The 27423-nt window shown below is 39.7% G+C and overlaps 1 protein-coding gene across 4 annotated transcripts in view; it reads right to left on the reverse strand.

Annotated features, from left to right (window-relative positions):
* Positions 1-27423, reverse strand: part of IARS1 (isoleucyl-tRNA synthetase 1) — a 237148-nt gene that overhangs the window by 132251 nt on the left and 77474 nt on the right. For 3 of the 4 annotated variants that reach the window (XM_065551253.1, XM_065551252.1, XM_065551254.1), the window contains exons 9-13: positions 22551-22638; positions 20953-21013; positions 16663-16758; positions 11761-11883; positions 10315-10406 (exon numbers count right to left, since the gene is read on the reverse strand). In XM_065551253.1, coding sequence (XP_065407325.1) covers positions 10315-10406; positions 11761-11883; positions 16663-16758; positions 20953-21013; positions 22551-22638 — 460 coding nt within the window. The remainder of the gene's footprint in view (positions 1-10314; positions 10407-11760; positions 11884-16662; positions 16759-20952; positions 21014-22550; positions 22639-27423) is intronic. The other variant, XM_065551255.1, reaches the window with a different exon arrangement.

The raw sequence follows: 27423 nt of genomic DNA on the forward strand, positions 1-27423 counted from the left end.
TTCCTTTTGCAATTTCACCTTTAAAGTACTACTGAGTGTCAGTGAATACAATGAGTAATACTAAATGAGTAGTACGGTAATAATTAAATAACTGCATTGACTTATTTTGTTTAGGAGAATCCATCCTCAACATACAGGATTCTGAAGACTTCAGATCACCTTCAAGATCACCATCATTTTCTATAGTTTCAGAGTTATCTGCCAATGATAGTGTTTCAGTCACATCATGCACGTCACACAGTCACAGTATATCACCTGTACCAAAAAAATATATATATCTATATCTATATATATATCCATCATCCAGAAACAAACAAAAATAAGTTTCTGATAAGAACCAGCAGATAATAAAAAGAAGTAATTGATGAAAAAATTGCCCGGTTTGTTTATGCAACAAACTCTCCTTTCTGGTTGACTGAGAATCCACACTTCATTAACATGGTTCAGTCATTAAGACCAGGATACAGTCCAACCAATAGAGCAGATGTCTCAGGCAAATTGCTGGATAAAGTGTATGAAAGAGAAATTGAGCAGTGTGCAAAAGGTCTAGAAGGTAAAATTGTTAACCTGAGTCTTGATGGGTGGAGCGATGTCCACAATGATTCTGTTGTAAATGCCTGTGTAACAACAGAAGAAGGGAGTGTCTTCCTTACAGAAACAATTGATACATCAGGAAATGAACACACAGCAGAATACCAACAAGAAGTAGCAGTAAAAGCTATAACAAACTGTGGAAAAAAAAATTCAAATGCCTAGTATGCAGCTTGGTCACAGACAATGCTGCAAATGTATCCAAGATGAGAAGAAATTATTTAGAAGAGAGTGAAGAGAGTCCCAAGCTAATGACATACGGTTGCAGTGCTCATTTGATGCACTCCTAACCAAAGACTTCAGTGTTCCAGAAATAAAGGCTAATGTTGTTGAAATTGCAAAATACTTCACAGCCAAAGTTCTCAACATTGGGCTTAAGCGAAATATTGAACACATGCTGAGTACCCTGAAGCCTATTTCTGTAGCCTTGAACAAAATACAGGGAAATAGCGGTTTTATTGCTGACACTGTTGAAATTTGGAAGGAACTGAGCGAGATCTTAAAAAGAGAAATATGCAATGACAGAGTTAAATTACAAGCATTAAAAAATGAATGGGACAAGCATTATCTCCAGCTCATTTTCTTGCAAATATTCTCAATATTCAGTACCAGGGTCAAACCTTCACTGACTATTACATGGACATCCAGCAATCATCCCTCCATAATGCCAACTATAATAAACTTCAGAGCTAAAGATGAACCATTCAAGAAATATATGTTTGCTGATGAAGTTTTAAAGAAAATCACACTAGTGAACTTGTGGAAATAGAGACATCGTTTGGGACCTGAAAAAGCAGGAAAGCTTGTTTTTCTTTTCCAGATGATGAACAAACAGGAAAATGAAGGTGAAGACGACTGAGTTAGCTGCACCTCCCAATGACTTTATAAATATCTGCTTCAATTACCTTTGGTAAATGAAATAACCAAACAATCATTCATTTTCTGATATAGCTGTAAAACTAATCTGAAAAGTTTTCAAAATAAATCACTTTAAAAATGTATAGTGTGTACCTTCTAAAAATAAAACCTGCATCTATCTCTAAGTTGTAAAGAATATGTAGTAAGGTTATAACAACCAACAAGAATGCACTTTTATGCAGAAATCCATGATTAAATCAAGTCTTCCTGACTAGTGATTTAAATCATTAATTAAATCAATTTGATTTAAATCAAACCCACCCTGCTTAATATTTTATTTAATTTGAAAAGATTAGAGTAAATGTAGGTCTTAAAAAAGGCTGTCTTCATTTCAAACAAGCTTATTTTTTGAAGTAAAACCATATTTGATTTAATATTTTATTTAAATTAAAGTATCTGATTTAAATAAAAACTTGTAAAGTTTTTTGTTGTTTTTTTTTTAATATCAATTTTTATTCACCTTTGCTTGATCTGTTAGGGAATTTAGAGCTGCCCACTCTCAGGGAGAAGGAGGAAGAATAGTTAAGTAACTTAAACACAAAAATCTGGAGAACATGCCTTCAATAAATCAGCTCAGCCTCAGCTACGTTACCCTATATTGCTCAAACCAAACCTACTATGAAACTCTGGGGGGGAAAGAGATAAATCAAGAATGTATTCCTCTACTTAGAACACATCCCAACTATGGTTTTTGCTTCTGTTGGCACTGAAATGAAGTTTATAAGTGACTGAAATCTGTTATTGCTTCCTTCCAACCAAGTGTCTGCCTCTAAGTATTGCTTGCAACTTACTATCATCAGTAGAAAAGCAAATACAGACTGCAGTAGTATTTCTGTCTCGTTTAAGGCACCCCTATAATATTGGTTTGGCTTAACGTCCAGCACTGTAACGTTTGCTACATCAGAAAAATTAGATCACGTTAGTTATTAGCATAAATTCTCCCAGACACAGTGATTTGCCAACTCATCAGGGAAACAATACATGAAGGGCATTTTTTCCCTTCTCCCAGGGTAATCCCAACCTAGATAAAATAATGATGTTGTTCAAGGAAAATTAAAGGTTATCCTTGATACAGAGCAAAAGAAATGCTCATTGCCCAAGGATTCCATCTAGTGGCATTAAAAGAAGTCTGTACTTTTCTACGTATCTAGATTTATCTAGTCCTTATATCAATGCTGCTGCCAAAATGTGTTGAGTAGGATTAGTACAATTTTAAAGCTTTTTCAGAAATCAAACAGCATTAAAAAGGTGTTCCTTCTTAAAGACAGACTTGGATTAAAAACAGTTTAAAACCAAATATTCTTACCAGATTACTGAACTAAATTTTTAAAAACCTAACTGTGTTCTTCATTGTTTAAGGTCTTTATTTACTTTTTCATTGTCCATCTGAGAAATGCATAGTGTTGAGTCATTTTTATGTACCCCCTACCCTGATATAACGCGACCCGATATAACACGAATTCGGATATAACGTGGTAAAGCAGCGCTCCAGGGGCGGGGCTGCACGCTCCGTCAGATCAAAGCAAGTTTGATATAACGCGGTTTCACCTATAACGCGGTAAGATTTTTTGGCTCCTGAGGACAGTGTTATATCGGGGTAGAGGTGTACTGGTTTTCGTTCACTTGGCTGCATTTTTGGGCTCCCAACATTTCACATCATTGATACATTTCTACTGGTCTAGGGCAGTGGTTCTCAATCAAGGGTCCAGGACCCTCTGGGGCTGCGAGCAGGTTTCAGGGGGTCCACCAAGCAGGGCCAGCATTAGACTTGCTGGGCCCCAGGGCAGAAAGCCAAAGCCCCACCACATGGAACTGAAGCCCAGGGTCCTGAGGCCTGCCACCTGGGGCTGAAGCCAAAGGCTGAGCAATTTAGCTTCGCGGAGCCCCAGGCAATAGCCCTGCTGGCTACCCCCTAATGCCAGCCCTGGCTTTTATATGCAGAAAAACAATTGTCGTGGCTCAGGTGGGCCACAGATTTTTAGCATGTTGGGGGTGGGGCTCAGAAAGAAAAAGGTTGAAAACCCCTGGTCTAGGGTTTTATCAATATTATAAGAGCAGATCAAATCTAACTCAACAGTGATTTAGATGTCTGACTCTCTCAAGTGGTTGAACACAAACAATCCTGTGTATAAACTTCATATAATGCAATTTTCCCCATATATTTTATTCCTCACTCCAACGCATTCAAATATGTAGTCTTTGGGAAGAAAACAGAAGGTCATATTTGTCAACAGATTTTGGATGCATTATGACTTGAAGTCTTTAGCTTTATATTAGGCTGAGCTGGGCAAAGAACTAACTGTCAGCACATCTTAGAGATCTGCATGGTGGATTACAATAGAGCACTGGTTCTCAGATTTTTATCAATTTTTTTTTCTTTTTTGTGTGTATATGTGTATATATATTTATTTATTTTTACAGTCACAAAGGATTGAGCGATTCAGGTCATGGGACAATCTAAATGGGAGGCTGTTGGAGTCACGACAGAGTGAACTAATGAGATGGGGAGCTGGGCAGGTGGAAGTGGTTCTCCCTCCCCTTTTAAGGAGCCCAGTGAAGCAGTATCTCCCCGGCGCTGGAGCTGATCATTGTTTTGACAGGGTCAGGAGCTTCTCTGGTATTGGGTGGGAGGAAGCAGACTGAGCAGGGGTGGAAGAAGCCATGTGATGGGATGAGCCCCTTGCCTAGACTTTTATTCTGCCCTCATGATCCAGGCAGTTTGCTTATTGCCAGCTACAGGCTTGCAACCAACTTGCTTTCACTAGCTGATTAGCGCTATAATTGGTAGCTCAATATTCGTATTCTTCTGGACAATTTACAACTCAGTGGCAAAGCACAAAGATGTCCCTTTAGCTCAGTGGTTCTCAACCTGCAACCCAATCAGGACAGAGCTGCAGCCCATGTGACATCCTCAGGGCCATACAGGTAGTACTGGATGTGGCCCACAATGGTAAATAGGTTGAGAACCACTGCTTTAGAGAAAGCCTTCCAACTTTGTATAGCTAACAGTAAGGGGTAATTATTGCCTTACGTAACAAATCTAAAAAAAAAAAAAAGGCAAATTTCAGACACTTTTAAAAGAAAGGCTTCACGCAGTGATCACAACACAAGGGTTCTCAAGACTCTTCCCAAGTGTGGCCTGCAGTTGTCTAATTGCACCCCTCCCATCTGTGATAGCCATCTACTATCCTCCCATTCACAACTGCATAATGTCCCTATGGCAGCTAGAAGAATTTATGACATGGATAAATATTTTTAGCTACTTCTAATGTGATTTAACAACTTGAAATTAGGAAGACAGTCAGTACTATGTGACCACCAAGAGGTCCACAGGCCATTGGATGAAAGCCACAGTGGTAGAAAAATTCTTTAACTCAAGACTGACTATGATTTATCTACAAACACACAATTCTAGAGGTTGAAGAATCACAGCAACTGACACTACTAGATTAATCATCACAGTGAATAAAACAGGCAATGTTGTCGGTGATATGTCAGTCACTGCTCTTTCTGCAAGCAATGGACAAAGCAGGCGTTATAAGGGAGCATTGCGTAACTTTAAACGAGCACATTCTCTCATTGATCAGCAACGTAACAACGAAACAATGTTAACCGGGATGACATTAAGTGAGGGTTACTGTATACGCTACAGCCTTCAAAAAAAACTCCTAGTCATCATTTGGATTCCCAAAAACTAACTTTTTAAAAATATGGTTAGAAATACAGTAAGTAGTTCTCATTTTATAAAATGTAAAGATACTTATCTATGGCAGTGCACTCATTTCCACACTAAGCAAGTCGAAGGTAACTATGTGCATATGAAAACTTGTCCACAATTCACCTTTGCATGATTACCAGTATACAGCCTCACTGTAAAAGGAAAACATGACTGGCCTCACACACTTAATTCTATGTGTGAAAAAGTTATAGATTTTTCAAGTGGACTTATCTTTTTTGTTGCTTTTACTCACTCCAAATTTAGCACAAACCTAAACAGAACAGTGATATCAAAGTCTTAATTTTAGCAGCCTCCAAAGCTTCTAACTCATGTTTCCTCCCACAATATCCCTCCACCAACACCTCTTTTTCCAATAGGAATAAACTGGAATAAAGGATGGAAACTATGTGTTGCGTTGTGTAATATATATTCTATACAAACACACAAATGCAACTCAGTTAGAATTGCAGTTGGCTCCGCAGTTCAATTTATATATTTTGGGTATCAAAAAGTTTCTTAGGGAGAGAAAAACAAACAAAAAACCGAACAAAACAAAACAAAACTTATTTACTTCTGCCCACCAGCCATCATCAAAGGCTCAATAAGTAAGATCCTTCCTCCAGCTAAAAATTGTAGCTCTCCCCAGACCTAGTCAACACTAACAGCTGGAAAGATGGAATTTCCCAGCCGTGATGAACTTCTTCTCCAATCCTTCTAAGGAGATGATAACTCATGCCAAAAAGTGAGGGTAGCAACACACCACCATGTTGAATAGGTGAACAATCTGCCCCTGAACTGCTTAGCTAATGTATCCCCCGCCCCCTTTTTTTTTTTTTTTAAATATCAGAGTCATTGTAGTCTGGGAGAAGTCATATTTACATATATTAGATTAATGATGCTTATCTGAAGGTCCTTCACTGTACAAAAAAGTCTGGTTATCACATCCACGCTTTCAAAAGGTGAGTAAAACTTACAGGCAACTTGAGCTTCAATTGGTTTGAACAACTGCCGAGTATCTCCGCTTTTAAGTGACAAATTGATGCTGTACTCTTCTGTTAACATTGATCAAAATGTGCATTTTTGGGGGCCAATGTAAATTTTAATATCACATTATTTGCAGTTTTTGGTAAATGACATAACCACCAATACCTTTATCCAGCTGAATCCCAGCAATAGGTGATAGAGTATAGTAGACACTTGTCTGCAGCAACACCCTGTAAGAGCAATCACTACTTAAGAGCAACATTTCTCCTGGGAACACTTTGCCTACCGAGAATTGTCGCCTCAGTAACAACAACATAACTGCCGCATATGACCAAGATTTGTGACATCACACCAGGGGCAGATTTTGGGGGACAGGGATGGCCTCCCCAAACTGCATCATCCCACTGCCCTCCCAACCCTGGCCTTCAGCGCAGCTTCAGGGCACACAGCGCAGTCCACTTGCCCTGCCTGACAGCCTGTGTGGAGAGCATGTGTAGGGGGGAGTTTGGGGAGAGGGTCTGGAAGAAGGATTTTTCGGGGGAGGGGAGAGATGGGGTGGAGGAAGCAGCAGAGGCACAGCTAGAATGTTTCTTCCTCCCTTCCTCAGCATCTGGCTTGCAGATGGCAGGGGGCGGCTGGGGAAGTTGCTATTTTAGAGTTGGGAGTATTTCGGCTGCTGGCGGCAGGGTGTAGGTGTGCTGTTTTGCAGTAGGAGGTCGGGCGACCCCCTTAAATAAATAAATAAATGGAGATATCCCATCTCCTAGAACTGGAAGGGACCTTGAAAGGTCATCGAGTCCAGCCCCCTGCCTTCACTAGCAGGACCAAGTACTGATTTTGCCCCAGATCCCCAAGTGGCCCCCTCAAGGATTGAACTCACAACCCTGGGTTTAGCAGGCCAATGCTCAAACCACTGAGCTATTCCTCCTTCCCCAGGCCACTGACCTGTCTCCTTCTCCACTCTGTCTCCGCTGTCCATTCTAGGAGCCATCACTCCCCACCATTGCAGGCTGTGCACTGTGCCCTCCCCAGCCAGCCCTCACCAGGGTGGAGCATGAAACTGTCAGTGGGAGCATCCTCAGCCTGTACCCTACAGCCAAGTTCACTCAGTCATTTTGCTCACTGGGGAATCCCCTGACTCATTCACCTCAACCTGGCTAACCCATCCCTTCCAACACCCTTAACTCTTCATATACCACAGCCCACCCCACACCTTCCACCACCTCATGAGCCATCATTACCATGTGCCATCTTGAACCAAACTAGTCTCAGTGTCAACCCACTCACGCCTCTGCCCCCGGGCCAGGGCTTGGATTCTCTGGGACTGAACCCCTGCTCTGACTGGGATAACAGGTTCTGTCTCCTTTCTCTGCCCCCCACAAATCTCTCTCCATCTGGAGTGAGCATTCTCCAGCCTGCTGGAAGAGAACCGGGCCCTGCGGGCTGAGCTCGCGCTGTGGCAGTCCCAGGGCTGAGTGGAATGTGATACGCCTGCTACCAGTGATGGGCAACACCAAGGGAGCTCAGCCACACCCCCACCAGCACACCTATGGGGCAGAGGTCAGGGGGACCTTACTTATGGTAATAGGGGGAGGAGGAGACTTGAAGCTTTGGCTCGATTTGAGGGGTGCGGTGAAGGCTTTTGCAGCTGGCTCAATAAGGGAAAAGGTGCTGAGCATCAATGGGGCGCACTGCCTTTGGTGTACTGTACTGTTTTACGTATCATAAAAAGCAGGCTGGTCAGACAACACTCCCCATAACAGGAACAGCCACTTAGGAGGAACATAGCAAGAGGACTCCGATATGTCGCTACTAATGAGCATCTACTGTAGTAAAATCAATTCATACAATATGCAAACATTTATGTGGATTCATAGAATCATAGAATATCAGGGTTGGAAGGGACCTCAGGAGGTCATCTAGTCCAACCCCCTGCTCAAAGCAGGACCAATTCCCAACTAAATCATCCCAGCCAGGCTTTGTCAAGCCTGACCTTAAAAACCTCTAAGGAAGGAGATTCCACCACCTCCCTAGGTAACCCATTCCAGTGCTTCACCACTCCCCTAGTGAAAAAGTTTGTCCTAATATCCAACCTAAACCTCCCCCACTGCAACTTGAGACCATTACTCCTTGTTCTGTCATCTAGTACCACTGAGAACAGTCTAGATCCATCTTCTTTGGAGCCCCCTTTCAGGTAGTTGAAAGCAGCTATCAAATCCCCCCTCGTATTTCTTTTCTGCAGACTAAATAATCTCAGTTCCCTCAGCCTCACCTCATAAGTCATGTGTTCTAGCTCCCTAATCATTTTTGTTGCCCTCCGCTGGACTCTTTCCAATTTTTCCACATCTTTCTTGTAGTGTGGGGCCCAAAACCAAACACAGTACTCCAGATGAGACCTCATCAATATCGAATAGAGGGGAATGATCACGTCTCTCGATCTGCTGGCAATGCCCCTACTTATACAGCCCAAAATGCCATTAGCCTTCTTGGCAACAAGGGCAAACTGTCGACTCATATCCAGTTTCTCATCCACTGTAACCCCTAGGTCCTTTTCTGCAGAACTGCTGCCTAGCTATTCAGTCCCTAGTGTGTAGCAATGCATGGGATTCTTCTGTCCTAAGTGCAGGACTCTGCACTTTTCCTTGTTTAACCTCATCAGATTTCTTTTGCCCAATCCTCTAATTTGTCTAGGTCCCTCTGTATCCTATCCTTACCCTCCAGCATATCTAGCACTCCTCCCAGTTTAGTGTCATCTGCAAACTTGCTGAGAGTGCAGTCCACGCCATCCTCCAGACCATTAATGAAGATATTGAACAAAACCACCCCCAGGACCGACCCTTGGGGCACTCCGCTTGATACCGGCTGCCAACTAGACATGGAGCCATTGATCACTACCCATTGAGCCCAACGATCTAGCCAGCTTTCTATCCATCTTATAGTCCATTCATCCAGCCCATACTTCTTTGACTTGCCGGCAAGAATACTGTGGGAGACCGTATCAAAAGCTTTGCTAAAATCAAGGAATAACATATCCACTGCTTTCCCCTCATCCACAGACCCAGTTATCTCATCATAGAAGGCAATTAGGTTAGTCAGGCATGCCCTTGGTGAATCCATGCTGACTGTTCCTGATCACTTTCCTCTTCTCTAAGTGCTTCAGAATTGATTCCTTGAGGACCTGCTTATCAGCTTTATTTATTTTTTATTTATTTTTTTAATCAACAATATCTAGTAGGAGTACAATGCCTCAGTTCGAAGATACTAAGTAACAAAAGTCTCATGGGATTCTAAAAAGCTGAGGAAATCTGTGAAATTTAAATTAGATAAAGACAGTAACTGTAGTAGAGATGGAAAAAACTGTTTAATCCAACACACTGAAAGGTTAAACATAAAAATAGAGTTTAAGTCACTTTGAAAATATACCTGTCAAGAAAACATTCAAAGAGCCTCCACTAAGAATGTCATCCAGTCAACATTTAAAGTTCTCCAGGCAGAAATCCCTTTGATGTTAATTAAATAAACAAAAAAAATCTAACAAACAATGAAGTCCATTAAAGTGAGAAACCAGCAGCATAGCCTAGCACAAGACATACTGCAAGCTCATCTTGAGCAAGTTTTCCAGCATAATTCTGCCAAAGCACCACTTCTGACTGGTAGCATTTTCAGACAGAAGTTGGGTAGAAGTTTTGCAGATTCAGTAAAGTTATGAATGAACACGTTCCACGTACGTGTCCACCCAAATTTGGAGCAAAGAACTACCAGGGCAAACCACTTGGACACTTAGTACCCTTCGAAGGTTTGCTGTCATTTGGAAGGAGAACAGGCATCTACTCTCAATTTTGGAATTAAATGACCATGTGTTTTAAATGCTTAAAAAATCACTTCTAGAACTAAATTACATTTTCAGATTTAATTCAGTGCCACAAGTTAATTGCAATTCAGCTGTACTTTATTTCTTGTACTTTCACTATCCTTGCCAAAAAAACAAAACAAACAAACAAAAAAAACACACCACAAGAAAAACAACCTCACTTAAGAAATTACTAGTTATAACCCTCGCATTTCTCTATCAATCTGAAAGTCAAATGTATTTCTCTTCTTACCTCCAGCAGAAAGGGTAATTGTGCTTGAAAGTACTGGTGTGAACCAGTCTACCTTGTTCTTTCAGAGATTTGATGATGTTCTTATCTGCATCCTAAAGAGAAAAAAAGGTTTTCTGAACAGAACTTTTAACTATTATAGGGAATATTCATTCAAGGTTGGGTCCTCAATTTAAAAATATATATATATATTTTTTTAAATCAGTATTTACATGCTATGATGTGAAACAATGTTATGGTTGCAGAATTTGTATATTTTCAATGATGTGCATCTACTGTGGAGGTGCCATAACAACTACTCTAATATTCTTGAAAGAGAACATGCTCCCCAAACTGGGATACATACCTGCAATTCTAACTTCACCTTATTTTTTTGTGTGTGTACAATATAACTTTTAAATAAAGTCACAAATATTTATGCATACCCAACACCAGCCAGACACACAAATTCAGTTATGTTTTCAGCTATGCTGTTTTGATACCATAACATTAAGTCTTTTGGGACGTATCTATGCAATTGCTTCAAACCTGATCTTTGAACCTCTTCACTAAATTTGCACTACTTTATAGCGTGAAACTGACGTGGAATGATTCTAAATTTAGATGTGAAGGCCTAGAAACCAATAAAAGACATTTTATCATCTTTTATAATACCTCACCAACTGAATCTTTATTATTAGATTCAGGCCCCAAGTCAGAGCAGTAACTGATATTCAAAGAAAGCCTGCTGGACTAGTTAATTGCTACAAATTATTCCTTTGATTAAAAAAAATGTGCTAGGAAGTTTGATAGAACAGTGCTCCCATGGCGAAAAGACAATTCAATATCATGAAACTATTTTTTAAGAGCATAAAACTCTGGCTTACAGTACCAGTATCCTAAACATAAGATCCTCAATATTTCCTATTATTCTTACTGCCTTATACCTATTAGCTGGTACCTGGAAAATATTTGAATTTGTGTGCATTATCCTGTATGCGCATCCTGGGTTTCAGCTTCACAGTTTTCATACAATTTCCCCCCTCCCGCTTTTTAAAAAAAAACAACTCGTTTAGCTATCAATGTTACAAGTGGGAGATCCTTATTAAAAAAAATAATAATAAACAAAAAACTTGATTCTTCCCATGACAGGCATATAGAGTAGGCACTAGAGTACACTCTCCTTTCCTTTTTCTAAGACTTACATCATTGTTAACATATCAAGTTACTTATTTCCCTAACATTGTAATTAACATTTTGTGAAGTGACAGTACACAAGAAATCCATATTTCTCTGTTGTAGTCCCAACTGGAGAAGGATAACCTTTTTTAATATAAGTCTTTGTAACATGGCTGTCAAAAACATACTGAAGACAAAACCACCTGGGGAAAGAAAAATGAGTTTCTACCACATGGAAATGCTAGATCAAAAAAAAAAAAAAAACGTTACTATTTCCCCAAGTCCACCAACCTTCACATATTGTCCAGCAAAGTCCGTCACTTCTGCTGTGAAGTAGCCTGAAGCATCAACAGGACAAACTGGAACTGAATCTTTCTGAATAATATTAAAATCCATGCAGACTCTGTAGTCATCCTAAAACAGAAGTACAAAATATGTTATTCCTAAATGTAGCTTTCAATAGTCAAGACTTAGGAAAAGGGATTAAAAACTTAATATAAAGCTACTTCATAATTATACAAAAAACAAACAGTCAAATAATCCCAAAAACACTTTTGAAAGCATTTTTAAGCAAAATACTTCATCCATCAAGATGAAAAGGATGATGTAGGGCACACTTGTTCCCTATCACTTAGGGTTGTGCCAGTTTTCTAGGGAAGGGAACAAATTTGCTCTATTTTGCAGCCTCTGCCCATCATTTCAAAATAAAGGGCTGGGGAAATACATTTCATGCTACTGTATGAATTAAGAGGGTACACTGAAGTTGTGGTATCTCCTTAAAGCACGTGCCTGTAATTCTGTTTCTCAGACGACATGTCGTTTTTAAGAGCTCTCCACTCCTTGGTCCATGCTCTCCACATTTAACTGATATGATTTCCCCCAATGCCTCAGTTCTCAAGCCTTTTAAACCTTTTAATCAATAAAACTAAGCATCAGACACATCAAATACCCTCATGCTTTAAATGTGGGGGAGGAGTGGAAAGAGGGGGACAGGACAGTTAGAGTACTCATCCCAAACAGCAGCCAAACCTGAAACTGTCACACCAAATTAAAAGCTAAGTGTTGCTTTCCTACTGGAGTTGGAAAGTACATTCTTGCCACGAAAGGCACATGAGCACAGAAAAAAAGTTAGCAACTAAAACTCTGACATCACCTTCAGGAGGAAACAGGAAGAAACCAGAGCATCATTTCATTTTCTTGAAAAGCAAGGCCTTTGTACATGCGAAGATCAGAACTGTGCTATAGGTGAGGTCCCCTTTTGACACTTGCAGGCTATTGCATTTTCTCTGACCAAACCAGGCATGGACTTTGGGTTTGAGAAACCACTACTGACAATGTTCGTTAGATATGGTTGCAGCTGAACTGTTGCTGAACATGGTCAGTCCTCCTTTACACTTGCTGCTAAGCCTTCCTCAGATCCAATCTTTGTCAGCAGCAATTCTATTTTGTAGCACAGACAAAGCTCGTTATAAAATCATACTACAGAACAGCTTCTATTTGTTTGGCTAGCACAGCTATTATATCCTTGTCCATATTGGTCAAGGAAATCATGCTACAATCAAGTGTTATGGTACAGGATGAAATGGTGAAGCTCACTCACAGTAAGCACAAAAATCAACTGTTACAAGGACTAAAGCTTTACATGTAAAAAACACCCTCAGGTTTCAGTGATCAATTGGCTCTAAAGACACTACTGACTTTCTCCTCCTCAGCCTACTACATGTACAGTATCTATCTGACCTCATCTGTGTGATTTAGCTCATCTGGTTATTAGATCAATTCCTTGGTTAGTCTTCCATCATCCATTATCATTACATATAGCAGGCAGACTGTGGTGTTAGTGTAAACCAGATGAAAAAAACAAAGCAAGAACTGGAGTTACCCCAATAGGGCTAATATCATGAACTGTAAAAGGCTTCAGAGAAAGAGCCAATGCAGAGCACATCAAAGCCTAACATACTGACATCTGTCCTATATATGACTATGACCCCTCAGCATTATAGGATCTGGGCTAAGAGGTGGCACTGTGGTATTTGCATCCTCAACACAGCCCACGAAATATATAATGACCTAATTACTCCAGTTTTCAACTGCTGGGTGCCTTGATTCTGAACAACTCAGACTTGAAGCTTTCCAGACTGATCTACCATTTAATTAGTGAAAACTTACTTGGGTGAGCATGCCTGAATTCAGGCATAGATATCGGAGTTGCAATGATAGCAAGCTCCATAAGAAAACAAGTAAGGCAGTGATCATGTATGTCCATGACGGATATCTTTATGTCCACACTTGGGACACTGAGACGTACAAAAAGATTAAAAAAACAAAATGAAACAGAAAGGGGGGGGGGGAAATCTATATGAAACTAAGTCTCTCCCAACAGTTGTTTCCTTCTTTGAAAAAAATTACAAAGAAAATAACTGGAAAAAAATGTTATGGAAAACTTAGGACTAAAAGCTAAAATTCAACTAAAATAAAGGTTGTGATGCAACAACCATGATTCTATACCGTCTCAATAATGATGCTATACTATCTCAAGCCCATATCATTCAGTGGCTAGGCATTTAGCGGCATTATAGCATCTGCCATTTGAAGCATGGAATCAGGTATGGGGCTGGTATTAACACTTACATGATAAACAGCTGGATGGGGGCAAACCCTGGTTATAAGATGCAAAAGATCTGCTATATAGCTAGCAAAAAAAAAAAAAAAAAAAAAAACTCAAAACCACTGTAAGTTACTGTAGATGAAGAACTGTCCAGGATGCTGAATTTTAGTAGCACGTACTTTCAGATAAACAAAGATCAGAAATTTAATGCAAGGTTTATGCAGGCTGGTCTTGTTTTCTGATCTATGTTCTTTTTGAATTGTGTGATATTTAGTTTCATGAGCTGGCTATCTGTGAGCTATTTGGGGACATACTAGCTCAAGTTGGGGGAAAGATAGTACCGCAAACTGGTCTTGGATTAAGAAGTGTTCTAGAACTAACTGCATCTTTTTTTTCTCCCTTTAAGTTTTGGTTAAGAATCCTTTTCACAGTAATACATGGAGGATGGATTTCTGAGATCTCATGGTGCAGAACACATCTATATAATACCAAAGGTTCATACTGAAGCCACATTTTACATCATTATGTATCCTTCCCTCAAGGGACTTCTCTTTATTCAGAGACAGTACACTAGGTAACAGAACAAGCAATGAGTGGTTGTTTAAGATGTTTAAATATTTCATGGAAGGTGTGATTCTCCTCAGTTCCCCCCCACACCCCCACTTTTCTCTCTTTTCCCTCCTTGTTGCTACTTGTATACCCCTTCTTCTCCCCCACCCCAATCCCAACGCCATTCATTTCATTTCCTAATACAAAAAAAAGTAAATGAAGTGATAGAGAGGAAACTGAACTACAAAATGTGCTCATCAGAACTACGGTCACATGGCTTTTTAGGCTGTATCTCTCTTCTCTCTCCTCTACCTGTTTTTCTCTTTAATTACACTGAAAGCGTTTTCAGGACAAGGATCATGTTTCTCCTATGCATTTGAACAGCACTTAGGTCATTGGAGCCCTGATCCTAACGGCAGCCTTTGGGAGCTATTGCTTTTTTGAACTAACTGGAGGGGATGAGGTGAGATGCAGAGATGCCAAAGAAGAAAAGGTTTCAACATTCAAATCAAATGTGTTATTTAAATATGTCCTTAAATAATTCCTTCTGAAGACAAAATATCCATGTATTCACATATCAATTTGCTATATCATGAAGTTGTCTACTCTACAGGCAAGTAACAGAAAATTTGGTCTGTGGAGTTAGAGCCATACAACAACATATGCACTATTTGCTATGCATTAAACTGATAAAATCAAAGTTTTTAAGAGATACTAACAGACTGCTAATTATTTCATAGCAGACAACTTTTTTTTTTCTAAGTTAATTTATATTTTACTGCTTAGTCCTTGTGTACTAACAACTGTAACAGGTTCTGTGAAATTTTCAAACTTCCTTTATCACACTAACACTAACACTCCTTGTGTGGGTTCATCACTTTTCAGTTAACACTTGATCCTCAGTCGTCTTTTATTTGTAGATATGGTGAGGCAATTGTTAAATTAAGGCAATTGTGAACCTTCTTTGCCTCTCTAACCAGTGTATTCTACTTATGTAATTAAAAGTAAAAAGCAGGTTGTTTTCCTGTGTAATATTTGTATAAGAATTTTCATCTTGACAACATGAAATAAAGCATAGGAATATACACATTCTTCAAAAGGAGACAACTAAATAGGACGTCACTGAGGCAAAAAAAAAAAAAAAAAAAAAAAGATTCAAAAAAGGGATTGGACATTTAGATGGATAACAAGAACATCCTGAGTAGCAGTAGTTCATGCCAACATACAATTTGCAAGAGAGCATATATTTAATGCTTCAGGAATTAAACCAATTTCTAACTACCAGAGGTTAGGAAATGTCTCATATCTTCCTTGGAGACATCTGTTGCTTGCCACTGAGACAGGATAGCGGATTAAGCAGACCATGGGTCTGATCTAGTATGGTAATTCTTGGGTTTATAAAGGCCAACTGATTAACTCTTAAGAGAATCTGTCCAACTTTTCTAGTCTTCAATATCTCAAGCAAATTGGGGAAAGGAAAAGGAAATAAAACATCCTTAAAAAAAAAAAAAAAGACCATTGTGCAAAGAATTCTTTTAGCCCAAAGGGACATAGAGAAGGTACAGAAGCATGTTAAGTCATTTTATATGCTCAACACATATAAATTAACAAATGATAAAATGTTGAAAGGCATAGCATGCTGAACAGTCCTGATATTTGTTCAATTTATGAATTAGAACAGCTGGTCCCTACTTAGCAGTAGAGTACTCAGTTCTTCTTTGTGATGAAGCTGGCATTTCTCGATCTTCAGGGAAGAGAAGGAGCTAGAGCACTCAGATGCTACAGGGATGGACATTTTATGAATAGTAAAGATGACAGTTATGGACATCTAAACTAACTCCCCACTGGTGTGCAAGTAAAGGGCAACTGCATCTACAAAAAGAAGTTTGAGCATTCACCAGAACGCAATGTTTTAAAAGCAGCTGATTACCCTTCTTGGCCTGCAGAGAGTCAGCATTGTACATCTGTAAGAGCCCTTGGAGGCCATGGGAACATGCTCCAGACGAAACATATAATAAAAGTTAGTTTTTACTTACAGCACCGAAGTAAGGAGCCTGATGTACAACCCCTGTACCTTCTTCCTCCTTCACATAGTTGTCTGTGACCACAGTAAAAGCACCATTGTTTTTACACTGCAACACACAAATATTGAAGTATTATATTCTTTTTCAGACGTACAGGAAAGTAGCATTTTTCAAAATGATTGGAAAATGTACATTGAACGGGTCAACTGTTAAGTCAAAAAGCTGCAATAGCTAGAACTATATTTTAGTTTGCTTTATACATAGGACATTTTTAACCACTTATCTCAGCTAAAATGCCAAGCCAATCCATTCTTTTTACACAGCACCAAGAGTGTAAGACTAAATCTAAGACTTCTGTTGACAACTTCACAAAGTTGACTAATACATATCCTTGCACTGATGCAATCTCATGCTTGAGACTACAAATTAATAGGATCCTATAAACAAGATACATAATAAAAGAAATTTCCAGCCATTTATAGACCTATATATACACACACATACATATAATAATTATTTTATAAACAAAGCAGCTTCCACATCTCCATTGTTTCTTATTACCATAAAAATAGGGGGGGTTGCTACTAATTATTTTAAGTCACCTTACAGGATGATAAGCACAAAGGAAAGCATGAAGGTAAAAGTTTGGGATGACATTTAACATTAAGTTTTAACTTTAATGGTGGAAGAAAACCGTGAAAGATAACGGAACCAATTATCTGCCATCTGTTCAGCAAGCTGATAATTAAGAGTAATGAGCCATTTTCGTATCCCTCACATAATTTAAAAGTAACTTAAAATGAACTATCCTGGTGATCACAAATGAAGCAATGATTTGTCACAGTACTGTATTAAGTTTTGTCTTGGTCTGTAATACAGTAAAAGCTTTGTAATCCGGCATGTTGGGGAAATGGGGGATGCCAGTAAGTGAAAAATTCCGGTTAAATAAAGGAGGAAGGAGTTTGGGTGCGGGGCTGGGGCATGGGAGGGGGTGTGGGATCTGGGAGGGAGTTCGGGTGCAGGAGGGGGTTCAGGGCAGGGGGTTGGAGTGTGGGAGGGGTTTTGGGGTGCCAGATCCAGGGGGCACTCATCTCGGGCAGCTCCCCACAAGTAGCATCCTGTCTCTGCTGTTCCTAGGCGGAGGCGAGGCTAGGCGTCTCTGCACGTTGCTCCCGCCCCGCGTACTGGCTCCGCAGCTCCCACTGGCCAGAACAGTGGCTAATGGGAGATTTGGGGGCGGTGCCTGCGGGCAGAGGCAGCATGCAAAGCCACCTAGTCACGCCTCCGCCTAGGAACTGCAGGGAGCCACCCAAGTTGAGCGCCCCCCGAAACCCCTCCTATGCCATAAGAACCTAAGAATGGCCGTACCGGGTCAGACCAAAGGTCCATCTAGCCCAGTATCCTGTCTATCGACAGTGGTCAATGCCAGGTGCCCCAGAGGGAGTGGACCTAACAGGCAATGATCAAGTGATCTCTCTCCTGCCATCCATCTCCATCCTCTGATAAACAGAGGCTACCATTCCTTACCCATCTTGGCTAACAGCCATTAATGGACTTAACCACCATGAATTTATCCAGTTCTCTTTTAAACGCTGTTATAGTCCTAGCCTTCACAACCTCCTCGGGTAAGGAGTTCCACAAGTTGACTGTGCGCTGTGTGTGAAGAAGAACTTCCTTGTATTTGTTTTAAACCTGCTGCCTATTAATTTCATTTGGTGACCCCTAGTTCTTGTATTATGGGAATAAGTAAATAACTTTTCCTTATCCACTTTCTCCACATCACTCATGATTTGAATATACCTCTATCATATCCCCCATTAGTCTCCTCTTTTCCAAGCTGAAGAGTCCTAGCCTCTTTAATCTCTCCTCATATGGGACCCATTCCAAACCCCTAATCATTTTAGTTGCCCTTTTCTGAACCTTTTCTAGTGCCAGTATATCTTTTTTGAGATGAGACCACCACATCTGTACGCAGTATTCGAGATGTGGGCGTAACATCAATTTATATAAGGGTAATAATATATTCTCCGTCTTATTCTCTATCCTCTTTTTAATGATTCCTAACATCCTGTTTGCTTTTTTGACCGCCTCTGCACACTGTGTGGACATCTTCAGAGAACTATCCACGATGACTCCAAGATCTTTTTCCTGACTTGTTATAGTTAAATTAGCCCCCGTCATAGTCTATGTATAGTTGGGGTTATTTTTTCCAATGTGCATTACTTTACATTTATCCACATTAAATTTCATTTGCCATTTTGTTGCCCAATCACTTCGTTTTGTGAGATCTTTTTGAAGTTCGTCACAGTCTGCTTTGGTCTCAACTATCTTGAGCAGTTTAGTATCATCTGCAAACTTTGCCACCTCACTGTTTACCCCTTTCTCCAGATCATTTATGAATAAGTTGAATAGGATTGGTCCTAGGACTGACCCTTGGGGAACACCACTAGTTACCCCTCTCCATTCTGAGAATTTACCATTAATTCCTACCCTTTGTTCCCAGTCTTTTAACCAGTTCTCAATCCATGAAAGGACCTTCCCTTTTATCCCATGACAGCTTAATTTACGTAAGAGCCTTTGGTGAGGGACCTTGTCAAAGGCTTTCTGGAAGTACACTATGTCCACGGGATCCCCCTTGTCCACATGTTTGTTGACCCCTTCAAAGAACTCTAATAGATTAGTAAGACACGATTTCCCTTTACAGAAACCATGTTGACTATTGCTCAACAATTTATGTTTTTCTATATGTCTGACAATTTTTGCCACAACCCCCTGATCCCTCTCCCACACTCTGACCCCCTTGTGGCTGTTTCTCCGCCTAGGAGCAGCAGGGACATGCTGCTTCCAGGGAGCCACCCAGAGCCAGGTAGGGAGCCTGCCGGCCCTGCAGCAACCGGAATATAAACCAGACTTTCTATGAAGATTAGAAATGCCCGTTTATAGAGCTTTCCGGTTGGTACAGGGCCAGATAACACAGCTTTTACTGTATTAGATGCAGAGAGGCTACCATACAAACCTTCCAACACGTTAGTGTAGATCCTATCTTTATACCCTGCAGTCCAGTTAATGGCTACAACTGTGATTCCCACCTTCTTCCAAAAATAGGTCTGCTCCCTATTGAGTTGATGAACTCCTTTTACCTCTGTTGACTTCAGGAACTGACTGCATACACCAACTATTCTTTTATGTAAAGTAATTATATATCAGCAGTTCAGTATTTTAACTATTTATATCATTCAGTCAAGTTCTATCAAAATGTTTATACACCTATTCTATTCTCCATAACTCATTCCCATGATGTGTATTAAACTATGTTCTCAGTACAGTAAAATATGTACTCCTGCTTTAAGTGCAGCATAACAAGACATCCATAAAGACTGGAAATGCGAACAGTTACAGCAATATAGGGTCTTAATACTCCAAATGTAAAAGCACAAAGAACCTCCAATTTCAATGTCATCATAATTCCACTTCTGAATATGGAATTTATGGTTTTAGAAGGCAGAGAATGAGGATGCTGGCTTCAACTGAACGGAGCTAGGTCATAGATACTAGGGAATACTGACTGTTCAATGAAGAGTCCTCTGAAAACCTAGAGTCATCCCCAGGAGCAGCGCCAGGGTTTTTGCCACCCTAAGTGACAGCACTCCTCTGAGCATTCGTCGGCGGGGGTCCTTCCGCTCCACATCTTCGGGGCACTTTGGCGGCGGGTCCCGGAGTGAATGAAGGACCCGCCTCCAAATTTCCACCGAAGACCCGGACCGGAAGGACCCCCTGCCGCCGAATTTCCACCGAGAATGGCAAAATGCCGCCCCCCCAAAATCCTGCCGCCCTAGGTGACCACCTAGGGTCGCCTAGTGGAAGCGCCGGCGCTGGTCATCCCTACTCTCAACCTTCATCACCACCAGGGTGTGTACTTATATGAAGTATGAGCATAAAGGACATAAGAAAGAAAGGTAAAAACAGAAGCAGCCAACTTTCTGGCAAAGTGACAATGCTCTCTGTGTTTGGGGAAATGGAGGCCTGAGATTTAACTTGCTTGGTATTTTACCTATTTTCCCCACGACATCTTGACAGTTGGGATTTTATTTCAACATATAGCCAGTATTATCAGTAAATCCAGTCAAAGTATGGGTCTTAAAATAAATGAAAGCAAATTCTAAAGAAAGCACAATATTCATTTTGTCATCATATCAAGGGGAAATATTGATCAAAAAATGTACAACTATTTAAAATTGCAGTCTCTTGGTTTTAACATTGTCATTTGGTTCTGTCTCTAAACACAAGACTGACTTATCTTACCTTAATAAAATATTCAAATAGTGGTTTATATTTCTTGCCTTTAAGAGTAATGCCAGGAAACCTATGTAGAAAAAGATTTATATGTACACACATTAACACTGTAAATTGCACTAGTTGTCTTATAAAGACTAAATATAGAAGTACTATTTTTCTCTTTTTAAATATTTTTCATACTGAAATCTGATATGAGGAAAAGCACTTGTTTTCCAAATAGTTTGCTTCCTACTTCTACCTTTATTTGTCAACTTTAACACTAAATGAAAGCTGAGATATTTGTTAACGATTTGCCACTAGTATAAATTCATTATCCCCACAATAAAGTACACGTTTATAAATTAATGCAGTAGCAAAGCATAAATCAGTAATCCACTTCATAAGAAGCTATGATAGGACCTTCAGGAAATAAAAAATAAACTGGTTATAGTGGCGCTCTGTAGTATAAGCAGAGTGTCTTCTGGTATTTACAAGAATGAATAAAACTAAGTAAACATTGGCCCAAAAATTACTAACTCCAAGCTAGAGAAATGTAGAAATGTCTAGAACTGTAGAAGTGTAGAAAAGTAAGTCTAGAACTCCAAGTTGAGAAATGTAGTCTCCTGACAACACCAGAAGAGGATGAGAACTTAGAGCTCTAAAAAAGGACTGAAACAATTAATGTCCCAAGCTTCAAAGAGATTAGTTCCAAGACAGAAAAAAACAAATTTTAACATGCTGGAAAACAGCACAGAAAACATGAAGGTGTGAACTATACAGGTGAAGAACAGTAACACAGGGAGGAAAATCTGGGAAACTAATAAATCTTCCACTATTAAAAAAAATCCGTAAATACTAAAGAGTCAATATACGAGAGACAGATGCATAACTTGCTTAAGATTTTTCTAGGGAACTGCATTCATTCTCAAAAAGATGTTAATGTTATAAAAAATGCAATTATTTTGTAAAAAGGGGTAAAAACTGGTTTTATCTAGGTGCAGGAAGTTTCCAGTTCTTGGAAGACACCCAAGAGTGGTTAGGGTATCACTGCAAAAGGAAAGGTAAGGATGGGCGGGAAGGGGAGGGAGCATAAATGTTTCTGTCATACTGTATGCCTTTTATAAAAATTATGTTTTTTATTGAAGGGTAATAAAAAAGGTATATCTCTTTACAGCAGCATTTGAATTATGAGGTTTTATTTGCTATTCTAAACTGTATTGGGATGAATAAAACAAATAAAAAGTCCTTAAAAATGTGTGCTGACACTAGCTTTACAAGCGGAAGAGGTAGACTACCATATGGGAAGGATACTGAGATACTAAAGACAATTTTTTCCTACTCTGGCTTCCAAAGATATTGTGTTTACAACCTTTTCCTTAGCTACAATAAACCCAGATGCAGATTCTACTCTGACAAAAACTTCCATCCAAGCCTAATTTGCAGCGACAGATCTCAAACCCCTTGACAGGCTGTAGCAGGATGTACATAAAAAGGCACTCATGTGTTAAACCACTCTCCTAAGAAGGCAGTCTTGGATTCTGCAGTTATCTAACTTCTTGCAGCAGTTCATTACTTATTTATAAAAAAATGGAAGTTCAAAAGCGTGCAATAATTCATGTACTTGCCTGTCAAGTATCACATATTCACTTTCAGATTTGTACAGTGCTACCAGCCTGGCTTCCATCAAAATATAAATCTTCCCTGTGGCACTATCTAAAAGGAAAAAAAAAAAAAAACATAAATGAACACTCTACTTTTGCACCATTACAAAAGTTCCCATTTTACATAAGAGCAATAAGACAGCAGGTCTAAAACTACCCAGAATAATTCTGTGCAAAGAGCTAAAATTTAGAAAACACCCTCTTGACATCAGCATTATCACAAACTCCCCGGATTGCAGAGCTGATGCTTTCAGGATCTGACCCACTCAACTGACTTTTAGCAGCCTTTGCATTGAAATGCCATGGTTGCCTTAACAGATAGTTTTTCCACCGTTCTTTCTGGCAAGGGAAGGCAACCAGATAGGAGCAGCCCGGCCAGGTAAAACTGAGGGCAAAACACTTAGCTAAACTATAATAAATTAAACAGGAGCTGCAAGAATTAGTGGGTCAATGCTTTACATAACAATCACACACTATCCCATTTTGCTGCATTTCTGAGATTTATTAGAACAACAACATGAAATTACTCTTAGCTCCTTTTTTCTTGGATTTAAAAAAAAAATGAAGGTAAATGGGAAGCTTTAGATCAGGGATCTCAAACTCAAATCACCACGAGGGGTACATGAGGACTAGTACATTGGCCCGAGGGCCGCATCACTGAAACCTTTTCATACAACGATAAAAACCTATAGTCAAAAATGAAAAAAAAAAAGAATAATGTAGTATGCTATTAAAAGTCAATGTATTACCTTTTTTAAAACTGTAATGCGAAAAGTCAGTGCTAATTTTGACAGTCATTTCATTTTTGGCCACTTAGCTGGCAGCGTTTTGCATCAAGCCAAGCATCAATATTAGGTTTGATATCCTGAGACTAAACCAATCTCAGTGTTGCTTTCAAATGTTCATCAGTGAGCCTTGAACTTATCACAGATTTGTTAATCTTCATGGAAGAAAAAAAAAAACTGTTCATGTTCATATATATCTATATATATATCTGTATCTGTACTTCCAAACATTGGCATTACCCTTGCGGAAGCAGAGAATAACATGGGAAATCTTTCTTGTAAAAGAAACCGGTAGAATTCCAGAATTCCAACCTCTGTATACTTCTGCTTAAAAATGGTATCACACTGAAGCTGTGGAAAGAAGTTGAAAATATGGTTCAAGTGCCTTGAAATCTTTAAACCACGCATCAAACTGTTTGTGTAAGTTACAAATGATATCTGCATATTCTTTCAAGCATTTGGGTTCAGCTTTTCCTAAGGAATTCAGAGTCGAGAAATGGACCAAATTGCCAGTAGTCAACTGTTTCTCCCAAAAAGTAAGCTTGACTTTGAATGACTTAACATTGTCATATCTGTGTTATCACCTGTTTTCTACCCTGAAGCTTCAAGTTCAGTGCATTCAGGTGATCAGTTACATCTGTTAGAAAAGCATGGTTGCAGATAAAAGTGGAATCAGCAAACTGTGGAGCCTCCTTGTTTTTCATTTTCATGAAGGAATCAATCTCCTCCCTAAGTGCAAAAAACACTTCAAAACATTTCCATGACTCAGCCATCTAACTTGAGTGTGATACAGAAGTTCTTTTCTAGCAAGTATGGACAGTGAATATGGAGAAGTGAACTGTCTGTGATTCAGCTCTCATGGACGTATAAAATTAACAGTTTTAACAACTACATCCATAACTTCCTTCATTTGAAGACACTGTAGACTACACAGGGCTTCTTGGTGCAAAATGCAATGTATACTGGTGAAGCTAATTCCTGGTATATTGAGACTGTTCAGTTTGGTCTTCAATAATCCAACCACAACAATGTTTTCAGAGCACATTGATGGGGCACCGTCCGTAGCCAAAAAGATATGAGTTTGTTCCATGGCAGCGCAGCTTTTTCAATGCACTCTTCCAGTCCTTGAAATATGTCACGTCCCTTCAGTGGCACTAAGTCTAGCAATTCTTCAGTTATATTCAAATTGCAATCCACATCTTTAATGAACACTGCACAATGTGCGGTATCTGATACATCTGTACTCTCATGAAGAGCAATTGAAAATGCTTTGCAGTCTTTTGCCATTTGAATTAATTGTTTTTGCACATTATCTGCTAAATCCATTATCCTGCAGGCAACTGTATTGGCAGACAAGCTTATGCCTTCAAAAACTTTCTCCCTATCAGGACATAAAATTTCGCTGGCCTTCACAAGGCATTCTCTTACGAATAGGCCTTCTGTAAAAGGCAGCGATGATTTAGCTATCATTTCGCTTATCACAAAACTTGCTCTTACTGAATCTTCGCTAGACTTGTTAATCTCCGAAAAGAAATTTCTTTGCTTGGCAAATGCTGCCAAAGTTTTTCCTCTCGGATTTTTCCAGTGAATACATCATATTTTTCATGGTGCATCATGTCGTAGTGCTAACGCACGTTATACTCCTTGGGAACAGCAATCATTTGCTGACAAATGAGGCATTGAATTTTATCTTTTACCTCTGTGAAAAAATATAAATTCTCCCATTTGTCTTGGAAAACTCTTTTCTTCCATGAGTGTTCTTTTTTTCAATGAAGTCATTTCCGAGGGGGTTTTAATAAAATATAAACACTCAGTAATGCACCTCACTCAAAGGACAAAACACTCATTTACTTTTAGAAGTACTTCTGTTAAAGCTCCCCACTCTGCCCCCGTCTCTGCCCCCACTCCACCCCTTCCATGAGGCCCCACCCCGCCCTGCTTCTTCCCTCCCCCATTCCAACCCCTTTCCCAAAGTCCCTGCCCCAACTCTGTCCCCGCCCCAACTCCATCCCCTCCCTGCCCCTATTCCAACCCCTTCCCAAAGCCCCACCACAGCCTCGCCTCTTCTCTGCCTCCTCCCTTGAGCATGCTGCATCCCTGCTCCTCCCCCCTCCCTCCTGGAAAGCCTGAAGCGCAGGGATGTAGGCGGGGGAGCAGGGACGCGGCGCACTGGGGGGAGGGGAGCTTGGCAGGCTGCAGGAAATAACTCCCGGGGTGGGGGGAGAAGGGGAGCTTGACGGGCCACAGGAAATAATGCGGCCCAAGGGCCGCGTGTTTGAGACCCCTGCTTTAGATAATCGAAGTTGAACCTTTATCAAGAATAGCGTCATTCCTCCCCACCACCCCACCACTAACTCCCATACCCTTATATCAACATGGAATATTTTCACTACTAAAGCAGATCGCTATTCTTCCTCACCCCAGCTACCTTTAAAGGTGTAGTTATAGTTTGCCAATCAATTTAGGATTCTCCCCAAATTAGCAGAGGTCTACTACTCTGTACTGGATTAATTATTATCCAACACCAAAATCAGCCATGATGCTGCCATGCAGGAGGCAATGAGATTTTTTTCCATAAATAATATTAAGCTCTTATATAGCACTTTTCATCCCGAAATATCACAATACTTTATAAAAGGAACATAAGTATCTTTATTCCCATTTCACAGATGGGGATACAAACACAAAGGTGATTTTTCCACAGTCAAACAAAAGATCAGTAGCAGAGCCAGGAATAGAAAACAAGTCTGACTCCCAGTCCAGTACCTGCCCTATCTAGTAGGCCATGTTGCCTTCACCTAAATTAATTTATTAATTTGAAGAGGCCTGTGGAAATCCTAGAAGTCCTGCACTTGGAAGAAACTAGCAGTAAGCACCTACTCTTGAAGATCAACCAATGTTTTGCCACTATGGGAGAGGCTGTGGCCATGTTCAGCTAGATGTGCTTTAAGAACAGTCTGAGGAAAAAATGGCATCTGAAAGCCAAATGTTTTTCTAGTGCTCATTCATTTTAGGAATTTAAGTTCCAAACAGTTGTTTGTTTATAATATTCCGTAGAAGACTATTCTAACTGAGGACAAGTTTGCTTGGTTTCTAGTTATAATGATGAACCAATATTTCCCGAACTAGATGTTCCTGAAGAATGAGTTAAATGCCATACATCCTCTGGGGACAATGTGATCCTTGAGTTAAATTAATTTTGTACATACAGCTGTTCAAAGGGCTTAGAGGCAGCAACAATTTAAAACGTTTCAGTTTAAAAATGTTGGGGGGGGGGACTTTTTTCTAGCATACTTAGTGCATTTGACAGCACATTACGTGTAGTCAGTGTCACTATTCCTCCAGTATAGTCAGTAAGCAACAGGTGAGAAAGAAGTTTAGACAATAGGGAAATGTGATTGCAAAATAACTGGTAGAAGGTAGGTGTTATGCCTGAAACTACGCTTAACTCTTTTTGAGCTGCATAGGTTTCAAGATGATTGTGCGTCTTAATACTTGAGGAAGTGCTCAGGAATGAAGACTTAATGAACAAATATGAATTTATCCAAAAGCCTGTGTGTCTTAAGAAACGGTTGATTTGTCTCCCAGTGTTTTACATGTGCCACTACCTTAGGCATGCATAAATTACATTTTAAAATCTATATTAAAGTGAAAACTAACTGTGCCATTTCATCTGCATTAAAAAAATGCCAGAGATAATCTGAATCACTGTATTTGGTTATGTATGCTGCAAATTTAGAAAAGGTCAGCAGTTTTATAAAATCTGAAAAGTTCAAAGCAAAACTGACTGCTTACGTTCAAGTCAGTGAACATGATCTTAGTGTATTACATAGTCTAACTACAATAAATATTAAAATATACATTAGATTAAACTTATCAGAACAAGGGAATCATTAGGAGGAACTGCATTTCTTGTATGGATATTGCACGATACTCAGTTAAAAAAATTCCTTTCTGAAAATGATACGAGGAACAAAGGATGAAGATAACATTCCTCTGGCTGCTGAGAAGCTGGAGCTGTAAAGTTCTGAAAGATGGTGGGAGAAGTAGCA

Source organism: Chrysemys picta, chromosome 7, assembly GCF_011386835.1.
Source record: "Chrysemys picta bellii isolate R12L10 chromosome 7, ASM1138683v2, whole genome shotgun sequence".
NCBI classification, from domain to species: domain Eukaryota; kingdom Metazoa; phylum Chordata; order Testudines; family Emydidae; genus Chrysemys; species Chrysemys picta.